This window comes from Vipera ursinii, assembly GCF_947247035.1.
Source record: "Vipera ursinii genome assembly, chromosome: 1".
Lineage (NCBI taxonomy): Eukaryota > Metazoa > Chordata > Lepidosauria > Squamata > Viperidae > Vipera > Vipera ursinii.
The window spans coordinates 162,732,580-162,745,803 of NC_139512.1; the positions used below are offsets into that span (position 1 = coordinate 162,732,580).

Below are 13,224 nucleotides of genomic sequence, written 5' to 3' on the forward strand. Positions count from 1 at the left end.
ATCACATAAGATAGATGTATTACATTTTGAGCCATGCAAACAAAACAAGCACTGAATTTATTGAAGACTTGTATATTTCAATATTATGTTTCATTCTCATTTTTCAAATTCTTTTTATAAATGGAGGCCTTCATCAGTGTTTCACGCAGTATATTTCCTGTATTGCAGAATATATCTCATCTGATAATATTAGGTACATGTAAAAACAGATGAACTTTAGTACAAAACTAGGATTCTAAAAATAAATTTCCTGGAAAAAGGCAGTCAGAAGATGAAAAGGTCACTTTGATTGGGTCCTTCTAATACACAGTGTGCTGTGTGAAGAATCTTATCTTATTCAATTTTAATTCTAAAGAAATGTAAAAATGTTCTTTCCAACAAAGAAAACATTAACTAGCCTAAATTAAATCTATCTGTGTTGATCAATACTTAAATATGGCAAGCAAAATTCAGAAAGACAGAAGGCAGATCAGTCTTAAAAATTCACCCAAGTGATATACAATGAAATATGATAATCCTTTATTGAAACGATTGTGTAAAATTTCATACATATGCATATGTGAATCCTACATCAATCATTTTTGCTGTTTTATTGCTTTCTTTTTTCTTTTATTATATTTTCCCTTTATGCTGTATTATTAAATAACCGTAATTTAAAAAATTAAAAAAAATCAATCCTGGCCATGTGCTAATCCTAATTCATTTATTAATCAAGCTAAGAACTTGCATTTTATTATTTCTTTTGCATATTAAACTGAATTTTTAATTTCTTGCAGCCAAAACAATTAAAATATGTTGTATTTTTCCTATTTTCAAAATCATTTGCTCACATGCTTTCTAGCGGGTCAATAAAAATGCTCAAATGGAAGAAATGGTGGTATATGGGTTCAATTTAGCAAAATGTCGATTGTTTAAAAATCCTGACATAGTTTGAAAAATGTTCCTGAGAATATGTGGCAACCTATCTTAAGAACTCATAACTTTTCAGGATTCTGACTAATCTGGAAAAGGATATTTGTAATATGATCTAGGGTTGATATTTGGAATGCAAGGTTTTCCAGCCTTGTCTGTGCCTTTCTCCTTTATTTAATTACCATAAAATGAAGCCAAGACAATTTTCCTAGGACCTAGGATCATTGTAATCATATAAAGCAGACATGTCAAACTCGTGATGTCACGTGACATCACACGACGTATCAGAGCTTATTCTCCATTGCCAGCAATGGGGTGGGCGCGGTTTCCTGCTGATGCGTCTGGCCCGTGGGCCAGCAGTTTGACACCCCTGACATAAAGGATGTATTGTAGTCACATGATTACTTGATCAAGGTTCCCTTTCTGCATCCCTGATTCAAAATTGTATGGAAAACCAATAACTGTAGAGAATCTTCCTCTTTCAGACCTTCCCTTACAAATGAAATATAATCAAGACAAGTGATAAAGATGCTATAATGGTTCCACTCCCTCCATGAATGTAACAATAATAAGACTTTAGTGTCTTTCAAGTTGTATTAAAATAATGAGTGGGGATTTAAGAGAAAATGATAAAGTGCTCCTATCCAGGGCTGCTTCTGGAATGGAAAAAGGCCTTGCAATAATGTTTAGGATATACATGGAATATTGTTTGAAGACTACAGAAGGGAAACAGATACCTTTGGGTTTTTCCCCATTCCACCTGATATAACCATTTAGTGATGAAAGTAACTTTTCTATTTATGGTATATTCTAATCCTTCCAATCTCTACCATATCTGCAGCTACAAAATCCTAGAAGTTGTAAGGTTCAAGTTAGCCAATTCTACTTCCCTACCCCCCACCCCATTTTCTTCTTTCTGTCCAGCATTCCAGAATCCTTGGAAGTCACAGGTCATATGTTCTTACTGGACTATTTATGAGGACTTCCTTCCTTCCTTCCTTCCTTCCTTCCTTCCTTCCTTCCTTCCTTCCTTCCTTCCTTCCTTCCTTCCCCCCATCCTCCCTCCCTCCTTTCCTTCCTGTTTTACAATACTGTTTAAACACTGGTGGGCTATCCAATTAGAATTTTTTGGTATGACATAGTTATACCTATGTTCCTTTTCCAACACTAATATGTAACATTGACACAATATATCAGGGGTGTCAAACTCAATTTTATTGAGGGCCGCATCAGCATTGCGGTTGCCCTCAGGGGGCCAGGTGGGTATGGCCAGGGTGGGCGTGGCCTACTGGGTGGGCGTGGCTAGAGTGTGTATGGCCTACTGGGTGGGCGTGGCCAGCTCTACATCATTCGCATCAAGGGTGCCTATGGGGGCCTGGGCAGGAGTGGGACAGATCTGAGGGTCTCTGGCAGAAGGAGGGTCTCTGGGCCAGGGCCAAGGCAGTGGGAGCCGTTCCCTCACTGTTTCCAGGATGGCTTCGCGGGCCACATGAAACCACTTTGCGGGCCAGATCCGGCCCCCGGGCCTTGTGTTTGACATGTCTGCAATATATGAAAACTAAAAGGATGCTCACAATATACATCACTATTCTTTAAAGATACTATAAAATATAAGATTTACTCATTTGTTTCACTTCCCTTGTGAATGACAGCAATTGTTATTGCTGAAGAAGCAAGATATTGTTTCATTTAAAAGGCATCATGCTCATTATATATTAGCTATGGTCCCTCCTCTGGTTCTGCCAGTCCTTTGACATGCATTTTCAAAATAATAAAATATGAGATTTGGGGATGAGGCTCAGGCTAAATGTTCGGCTCTGAGCATCATCTCTTGTTACACTGAAGAAATCAAACATTTTCCCCAATCGCTTGAATGCACTTTTAAATTATACCTATATATTACTGCTGTATTGTAATCTGACTTTTTAACTGCATTGTCACATATTGTGTTGTGTATTATTGTAGGGTATCAATAATTCCTTTTATTAGACCTGAAATACCATACCTGAACATTTTTCTGGGGGCTTCTGATGTGAACATCACGTCCTTCCACTGCCAAATTAGCATTGGACATATTTCCTCCAGCCACTACTGTGTACTTCCCTGAATCAGACATCTTTGTGGATGTAATCAGAAGACGATGAACAAACCTTTCCCGCTGAACTTTTACTCTAAAAGCAAATTCAGAAAAGGGAAAAAGAACTTTTAGAAAGTTGTTTTTAAAATATTTTAGAAAAGTCGGGGTGGCGCCATAAACCTCTGAAGTTCATAGTCAAAAAGAGCCAAGAAAGGGCAGAAAATTGTTAGAGCTCTTAATTTGTAGGACTATGCATGAAACTAATCATGAACAGAGACCACAAATCACAGATAGCCCATTTATTTATTGATTGATTTATAACATTTATATGGCCTCCCGTATCACGAAAGGTGACTCTTTAATCCTTAAATGATCTAGAACAGGGGAGTCAAACTGCTGGCCCGCCGGCCGGATGCATCATAGTGAAACCGCGCCCACTCCATTGCCGGCAATGGCAAAAAAGTCACGATATATCGCGACACGTCATGTGACGTTGCGAGTTTGACACCCCTGATCTAGAACAAGTAAATATATTAACATATTAATTTCTTAATGCAGGGGGTTTACAACTTTCACAACAGACAGCTCTTGAGTGCCTTTTCCCCCCCTGATACTCTCACTTCAGAACTTTCCCAAATAAAATCAATGCAAATCCAGCAGGAATGGAAGAGAAAAGTAATGGAAAACTAGTTTGTGAGACTCAAATAGGTTTAACACAAGGTCTTTTTAAAGATCTTTAAGCAGAAAAAATATATAATCCTAACATTTTTGCTTCTGTGTGGGTATCAGATGCTCATTATGGATTTTAGTTAAAATTGTTAAAAAAAATATCCTAATTTAATGAAGGATGATGTATAAGATCAGCTGGCTCATGGAAACTTTTTGTCTTTCTTGTCCCGTGACAACTCTCCGCTTACAGCAAGGAATCACTTCACAGTTCCCTACCCAAAAGATTGCAATAAATCCACTCAGATGGTAGATAGCATGGCTAGATCAAGTTACGTAAGCAAAAGGTAGCATATTTTGCACTAACCAAAAATGTTTCGGATGTGTTAGTTTTTCTTACTAATAAATTAAATAACTATTGATCAATTGTATTTTGTGATACCCATAATCAGCTGCCTCAAACAACTGTTTTACTTTTCTTAAATTCTAAAATTAGCTTGTATATGAGACAAAGAGGAAGCTGCCCAGACTTGGAGGAGAAAATTAGCAATCAAAATAGAGGGATGTTTCTGCACTGATCCTAAAGTTCATGAAAGAAGAAACGGGTTACAGCAATCAAGAATTCGGATTGATTTTGTTTTTTGTTTTTCTGAGAGCTGACATGTTACAAACTTGAAAATTAGCTGAAGAGTTAGGCAGATTGGTCAAAACGAGATCTGAAATCTGATTCTAGACAGCTGCTGCATAGTTTTCATCAGTAGTTCACAAGCTGTGTGGGAACGTAATAAAGTTGATGCAACTCTTAAAGAAATTACCTGTCACCCAGTTGAAGTTCCTGCCCATCTTTCATCCACTGGACAGAAATGTCAGGTTCTGAGATTTCACATTCAAAAACAGCTCTTTTCTTCTCCACCACTTTAATATCTTTGATGTGCTTTCTAAATTCAATATGGCGGGCTAGAAAAAAGTTAATGCAAGCTGTTACCAATGGTTAATATGTGTCAAAAAGATAAATATTTATAAATTATATCTAATGTCATATGAAGCTCGCTTCTTTCTCCCCTTCCCCCTCCCCTTCAATGGCCTCTATAACTCACCCATCTGTTCTGGAAAGTATCTAATACTCTAGAACAAATGGGGTGACACCTAGAAGTCACAGGTAGAAGTGGAATCTGTTCTATTGGTAGATGGAGGCAATTAAAAACCACCTTATTTATGAAGTTACTACAATTTCTTTTTGTTCTGCACTGCATCCTGTCCTATTGACTTTACTTCCTTGTTTTTCTGCATTATTAATCATAGCAATTTACAATAATTTCTGGGCAGGAAGGAATGGATGACCCTTAATATTACATACAATTTTGAAAGCAGATAAGAATAATTTCAATGTAATCCAAACATATTTTTGATTATATACAAATAGCTATTTCTAGTAACTGACTTCCAGTATAGGAAGTGCACTATAATTGTGCATTTTGTCTGCATTTGGACGTTCGTATCTTAGTTTAATTAGCCAAGAGATGAACAAGCCTTTTTGCCTGTAGCCAGACTGTTCTGCACGTTTGAACAAACCAGGAAGTCTCTCATTAACCATAGTTTTCTGTTTCAGCTTTTGATGATTGGATGATGGAACATAGGGCATTCCCTCCCTATTACATTCCATAAGGAAGACAAAACTGAAGAGAGAGGGATTTGGAAGTGGGTGAATGGATACATTTGGGGAGGTTCAGAGACAAAGCTTAGGAAAGCTTTCAGCAGAGATACAAGGATATATTTGGTACCACAGAATTCAAGTACGGATTACAGACCTGTTACAGTATTAAAATAACCTGAATACAACCTATTTTAACTTACGTAATAAAAGTTATTTTTTTCTAGAATTAAATGTTAACAAAGGGAACCAGAGTCCTATATTTCACCTATATGTGACCTAACCATATTATCTCAATGACATAAAAAAAGGAGAAAAAAGAGATTATATCAAGATTTAGTGGAGGTCTTCCTCTGATAGATTCTGTTGCAATTTCCCACAGTTAATGTGATTTTACCTTTCTTTTCAAGAGCAAAAAGATAAGAAAAAGCCATTCACAACTAAAGCAAAAATTATGGTTTCCTAGCCATGGAATAAGACAGAATATTCTAGAATGGGCTGGATCTGGAAGCGATGATTTTGTGGTTTATGAAAACTATGGTGAATTTGATGCTGCCTGGTTTAGTTACAGCTACCTGTGTTGGAAACAAGTTTAAGTTATAGCTTATCAATTCAATATATGCTGATACATATAGTTCATTGTTGACTAATGTTAGACCAGCTATTGAGACATATCCAGTATTGTGGTTTCTGAAAGCTAATCTATGATGAATCGGTGTGTGTTAGTTAAGGATCATGTGTAGGCCTTCCTTAATAATATGAATAAATGCAGCCTGAGTTCTGACTAGGTTGCTTCCTCCCTGAACACATTTATATAAACAAGCTAAGAATTATAAAGTGTACAAAAACAAGGAATACCTTCCACATATAAAGTTGCTGCCGATGCTGCTTGGCCAGCAACAAACGTGTATTCAGCAGCATCTCCGAAATGGACATTCCTTATTGAGAGTGAATGTGTAAGTTTCTTCGTCCGGATCTGGCATCGGTCTGTGGACTTTATTTCCACCCCATTCTTCAACCATTTATATGTGATGCCTTCATAATTCACAGTGACTTCAAAAGTGATTGTATCTTTCTCTTCTGCATTGATGTCTTTCAGCATAGACGTAATCAGGACAGCTGTGGGGAAAAAATAACCAGTGCAAGATTGATTCAGTGTTCTTGAGCTAAATAACTGATTAGGATTAGTGGCTAATAATAACAGATATTTAGGATCGCAGCAATGTATAACTGGAGGAATAAAAACTAATTGTTCAAATCCTTCCCCCAAGGAAGGTTTGTTTATTTGTTTGCTACTTTCATCCTTCAACTGTGGCATGATTGGAATGGCCACCAAGAAACATAGGGACTCCCCACTAAGTATGATCAACCCTCAGACCAAAGGAAAGCAACCCATTTCTGCTCTAGAAGTCCATCTTTTGCTTGCTCAAGCTTTCGTTCAAGATGCTTTGCTGGACTGATTACCTTTGCTTCTACAAAATATCGTTCCCTCTTTACAGTTTCAAACTTACGTTTGACAGTTAGGGTTGCGCTAACTTTGTCATTCCCACAGATGAAGGTGTATTCCGCAGAATCTTCACTGCTGGTATTCACGATGTTGAGCTGGTGGAGTTTCCCCTGAACAACAATTTTAAACTTCTCGCTCATTTCAATTTCCACTCCGTTTTTCAGCCACACAGAAGGTACATTGAAATGAGACACCTCGCACTCAAAAGAGGCAGTTTTAGTCTCTGGGACTTCAATATTTTTCATGGTCTTTGTAATGTGCACCGCTGTGGAAGGTAATTTTAAAAAGTAAAGTGAGACAGAGCTCTTCAAGTGTGACGTTTGCTAATGGCACTTAAAATCTATTTTAGGCAGAAGCTTAAAAAAAACTTACTTTCCACAAAGAGCTTAGCTTTGCACTCAAGCTGTCCCACAACTGCTGTGTATTCTCCAGCATCAGCAGGAGATATATTCTGCAGGGTCAGTTTGTGGACCTTCCTTTGAGAACTCAGTCTGCATTTGTCACTTGGTTTGAGCTCGACGTTTTTGTGGAACCATTTCACAGGCACAGCGTCATGAGAAACGCTCACTTCGAAGGAAACAACAGCGTTCTCCAGAGCAGTCACGTCCTTTGGTTTTTTAATGATTTTAACAGCTAAAGGGAAAAAAAGTTAGCAAACATTTAGTCATGATACTTGACTTTAATTCCAACCAAGATATTGGCATTAGAAAAGGAACAAGTAGTAAGTGGCTTTTCAGGGTTGAAATTGAGGTGGTTGAAAGAGGCACCAATTGGCCATAAAATGCACATGTGCCATTACAATTATCTCTTTTTCTGAGAAGTAAGAGAGTGTGAATGAATACTATATGCATATTAAGAACAATTATGCTTCTTGTCCTTTGACTACTGGTATTAATGTCATCAAATTTACTCACGTCTGCTTGATTGACTTACTTTCAACATGGAGTCTTGCATTTGCTCCTATTCTTCCCAGTTTAAAACCATAAACTGATTCATCGACTACAGCACAGTTCTTCACTTTCAGTGTATAGGTGGTTCCCTCCACTTTGATTTCATATTTGTCACTAGTATGTAGCTCAACGCCATTTTTAATCCACTGAACACCTTTCACATCTGGGTGAGTAAGTTCTATTGAAAATACTGCATCCTGTGTTTCTGTCACAGTCAGGTTCTTTAGTGTCTTTTTGATCTTGACAGCTATTTAAAAAGAAGAGACACAGAATTATAAAATGAATGTCTAATGAAAATCTAATATTGTACCCAGACTTTATAATACAATGTGAAAAATAAGTGGGGAGCTGGTGATTCTCAGGACAGAAATGTTAGTTGTATGAACAATCATACAATGTGAGAAAGGCCTGAAGAAGACAAAATGAGCTTAGCTTTCTGTGGGCATAAGAAGAGAACTGAACACTCCCATTGATAAGGGACAATCAACCACTTAATACGTCTTCTGTTTAATTTATAATAAAGATTCTTATGTGGCTTCTGGTTCTGCGCAGCTAGTGCACCAGCCGAGGGATCAAGATGATCTGATCCCTACAGCTGACTTCTTTCTGTTTGGGGACCCTAAATGGGCCCAAAGCCACCCTGGAGAGGTGGCAAGGAAGGAGGGAAGCCCGCCGATCCTGGGGAGACGGTGGTCGATCCGGACGTCTGAGGAAAACTCTTCAAAAACTGACAGAAGAAAGGCTAGTGTCATTTGTGAGTCTAACTCAATCTACATGCAGCCAAAGCCAAAAAGTACTAAACTAAGTGTGATTGTAAACAGCATAACTGAACAGGGTAAGAATATTGATTTTCTCTCTTCTACCTGACTGATTTCCTGAGAAAAAAAGAAAAAAAACAGAAGTAAAAATCCTCCAAAAGTGAAGGAGGGGTGTTGTGTTTGTTCCACCCTCCCCTAAACAGAACTGCCGAATTAAATTTACAGGGGGAAAAATTGAAGGATTGACTGGTGTTGACATCTAGTAGTGGATGAAAATACTGCCCTAAATATACAGCCCAGAAAGAGAAGCTTGTTGTCGTGCCCTTCAGGGTGTTGATTAAACAAAGAGCAGCTGAACTATCTGCAAAGTGAGAGCTACAAAACTTAGAACAAATTGACCTTCCTGGATTATAAATATTTTTTAAATTGTGACTTTAAAGTGATTGGCAGAGAAAGGACTTTTGGTCATTATGGAGCATCAGAAATTGCCCGAAAGAACATATCAAGAAAAAATAAATACTTACCAGGAGGAAATGTTTGTTTTGTTACAACAAATGCAAATGATATTAACTTCAAACCATGAGGAAATTGAAAATGAATTTGAAAATTTAAATGAATACATTCTCAGTTTAACATTACAACAATCAAATGATCAGAAAACAAAGAGAGAGAGAGATCAAGTAAAGAAAGACAACTGAATATAAGCTAGTGGGGACTCAAGTGGAGAAGGACTTACAAGAAACATTGAACATTGAAAAGATAACTCTAAGATCACAAAGTAAATTTGAGGATAAGGAAAAAGTTTTGACAAAATGGATTGCTGATGCATTGGGAGTATCTCAAGAAATGGGGAGACAAGGGATGATGACAAACATCTTCAATGAATATGAAGGGGCAAAATCTTTTTACAAAGACCTGATGTTTGATTTGCCTACTATGTCCACAACATTTACAAGATTATGGAAAGACTCTTTATATATTGATTGGGAGAGATGCTTGGCAAAAGAAGAAGGCTAAAGTGAGAATTGAGGAATTAGATGATGGGGTGTATCAGAGGGAATATTTAAAAATTAAACGCTTGTTTGAATATGGCTGAAGAAATTGAAAGATTTTAGTTTAAGATGGATGAACTCTCTAAGTAAGACAGTATCTTTTTTTCTTTTGTTTTTCGATATGAGAACTATAAAAATGTGTGGGATGATTAATATAAAGGAAATGTTTTAGATATTTAAATGTAATTGATTTTAAGAAAATTCCAATGGATAACTAAAAATGGGAAAAATGTTTTGAATAGAGTTAAAAGATTAGATGATTGGATTTATTAAATGGAACATTTAAAGATTAAAGTAAAAAGAACAGAAAGAATTTGGAAATAAGTGTATAAGATTCTTATCTCATCATGTTTTGCCAAGTGTCTGAGAGAATTTATCTAAACCCAAGCCTAGCAGTCTAATTAAACTATGTATAATTGGGGGGCTAAGATGTACAGCTAAAGCTTAGCCTATGAGGGTCTATGAGGTACAAAGTGAGCAACAGCTTTCTCCCACTTGATCATAGAAACTGCTCTGCTCAGTTTTTGGTGATTATCTCCTTCCTTCTCATTCTTTCCCCCACACAGGCTATTTCATTCTGAATGGACCTTCAGAAGAGAATTTGGGTGGGCCTTAGAGAAATTGGAATAGGGTGGTCACCTTTTACTATCCCCACCTAACCCCCACTCAACACTTCTTAAAATCCATTTTGTGTTACGCTCTTTTTCTTCTTTCTATGCAGTGAATGAAGCTTATATCTCATACTTCTTTGTCTAATACTGCCTTCTATCTGCTTCAAATGGAACATTTAAAAAAATCCCATTTCACTTAGGAACTCAAGATGGAACTAACAATGTTAGATTTTGACATTAAAAATACCGAATACACCTATACATATCCACTCAAAAATAAATCCACTGTGTTCGGAGATATATCTATTTAGAACCACAGTCTCAAATTCCAGGAAAAAAAAATCAAGAATCAAGTAAGACTACAAATACATGATATCTGAGATGACATTTCCTTAATTACTTACTTTCAACCTTCAGTTTAGCTGATGTTTTTGAAGATGCCACTCGGAAGGTATATTCCCCAACATCATCCAATTTGCTGATTGGGATAATAAGTCTCCGCTTCAACCCATCAGATTCGCTTTTGCAACGGTCTGTCATAGTAAGAGGCTTTCCATCTTTCAGCCATTGGCCTACAGACTCCGGATTGGCTACTTCACATTCAAAAACAGCTTTCTGGGATTCAGCTACTGTGAGATCGGTTAGGGGTTTTGAAATGGCACCACCTGTCAAAGAAAGGCAAAAGCAAACAGTTTATCTGCAGAATAGGTCTTCAATTTAACTCCACTTTCATTTTATTTTTATTTATTTATTTGGTTTTTATAGCCCCCCCCACTCCCAGGAAACGACTCTGTGTGGTTCCCAATTCAGAAACATGTACTACAGTCAAAATCTGAAAAACATTTTAAAACAATAAAAACAGTAAAAACACAAAAACCATTAAAACACCTAGTTCGAGTAGGTGCAAGCAAGACTTCTGTCCTGTTAACAAGTCAGCCAGGGAGACCTTGGAGCATGTGGTGCACCAAACTCAGGAGCATAGCCAGCTCTTTAAACAATACGGAAGGCTAACAGGGTTGAGCCCATTCTAATCTCCGAAGGGAGGATGTTACATAGAGCAGGGGCTGCTACGGGAAAAGCTTGTCAGCTGACCTTATTTGGGTGATGGGATCTGCAACATGCCCCTCCTATTTGATCTAATTGGATGGGCAGAAACTCTTCAAAAAAGACTGTCCCTCAGGGACCCTCCCAAGCCACGTGGTAACTCTTTTTCATGTGGCAATTCCTATCTATAAAAGCAGTAAGGTTCTGTTATGATACTTGGGCCTAAACCTCTTAGATATAGCTGCCTTCTCAGATGTCTGATATGAAATGGCAAAAAAGGTTAATTTTCAGTTTTATTGCTTGAGAAGATTTTTCCATCTAGGTGCTAAAATTACTTAGGTGACCTTAGATACTGTGAGGAGCTATCGTTGCTTGAATACATAGGGCTGGCTCTATTCGTAAATAGAAATGGCCTTCTAAGATGTACTCCACAGCTCTGTAACATACTCTGTGGAAAGGTGGTCATAAAGAAGGAAAATGAAATGTTAATGGAACTGCACTACACTTGGCTGGATTTGGAGAGGTGCACAATCAGCAGCTTTCAAAGGCCTTGGATACTGCCCCTAAAGACTTGCAAAAGTTTTTCCAGACTTGCAGTGTTTAATGTGTAAACTGGATTATTAAATTTAATATTATTAAATGGATGGTTGGCAAGTATTCCTATTGCTTATATTTCATTTTACTTAAAAATAATACTAACCTAAAGGGATCATTTTTGGTTTTGGTATACATGTTGCAATATAGCCAAGGCACACCACTCAAAAGTAGGGTGCAACCTTCACCCCCACAAAATTGTGCATCCCTAACTATGATAGCCATGTAATAATTTCCTCCCCAATGTTCCCAGGGGACATGATAGAAAATGAAAACTAAATAAAAAAAGGGAAGTGATATATTCGAACATTGAAAATTAAAAGTCATATTAAAAGCTGTTGTCCTATATTACCCACCTGCAATTGTCCAAAAGGTACCTGGCTCTTTCAGTGAATTTGGAAGGTTCTGGAAGATTGCTTCCATTAGGAATGTTAAAGAATATTCTAACATTTTATCGCCTAAATTCACCCTGAATTTTTGTATTACAAATTTCAACTTGTAACAATGAAATGAATTGTAAGTGCCTTAACAAATGATTGGGCATGTTGTAAACCTCCCAGAAGTGCTTCAAAGTGAGTTGGACATCAAACAAATTTTAGATAGATAGATAGATAGATAGATAGATAGATAGATAGATAGATAGATAGATAGATAGATAGAGATAGATAGAGATGGATATAGAAAGAAAGAAAGAAAGAAAGAAAGAAAGAAAAGAAGAAGAGAAAGAAAGAAGAGAAAGAAAGAAAGAAAGAAAGAAAGAAAGAGAGAGAAAGAAAGAAAGAAAGAAAGAAAGAAAGAAAGAAATAGATGATAGATAGACAGTCTGATACAGTAGATAGAAACAGATAGATAGATAAATTTTAACTTTAAAAAGAGAATCAAAAGATTCTATGCATGAGGGTGGAGGTTCATTCTCTGAGCTTGTGGGTTACTTTCCAAATGTTTCATTACCAGGCTAGGTAACATCTTCAGTGAAATTCCCCTGAAGAAGTTACCTAGCCTGGTAACGAAATGTTCTGGAAATCAACTCACAAGCTCAGAGAATGAGCCTTCACCCTCATCCTATGCCTGAGCTATAGATATTCACCACTGTCACAAACATTCCATACAACTAACCTGCTACCACCAGTGTCCCAGAGGTCTTCTTTTCTCCAGCGTAGAACGTGTATTCTCCTTCATCATCTTTCATCATGTTGATTACTGTCAGCTTATATATTGTGCCATGTGCCTCTATCTTGTACTTGGGGCTGGCTTTGATTTCTTGGTCCTTAAAATGCCATAGCACATCAATTCCAGCATGGGACAGCTCAACTTCAAAGGTGACATTCTGGGTTTCAGTACAGGTGATATCATGAAGACCTTTAATAATCTTAATTTCTGTAAAAAAATGAATAAGGGAGTT

The 13,224-nt window shown here is 37.1% G+C and overlaps 1 protein-coding gene across 1 annotated transcript in view; it reads right to left on the bottom strand.

Moving 5' to 3' along the window:
• TTN (titin) overlaps positions 1-13,224 on the bottom strand; it is a 314,290-nt gene that overhangs the window by 258,957 nt on the left and 42,109 nt on the right. Inside the window, exons 33-40 of the mRNA XM_083368347.1 lie at positions 12,939-13,199; positions 10,589-10,849; positions 7,747-8,010; positions 7,186-7,446; positions 6,818-7,078; positions 6,165-6,425; positions 4,471-4,612; positions 2,918-3,083 (exon numbers count right to left, since the gene is read on the bottom strand). Of these exons, the coding sequence (XP_083224473.1) occupies positions 2,918-3,083; positions 4,471-4,612; positions 6,165-6,425; positions 6,818-7,078; positions 7,186-7,446; positions 7,747-8,010; positions 10,589-10,849; positions 12,939-13,199 (1,877 nt within the window). The remainder of the gene's footprint in view (positions 1-2,917; positions 3,084-4,470; positions 4,613-6,164; positions 6,426-6,817; positions 7,079-7,185; positions 7,447-7,746; positions 8,011-10,588; positions 10,850-12,938; positions 13,200-13,224) is intronic.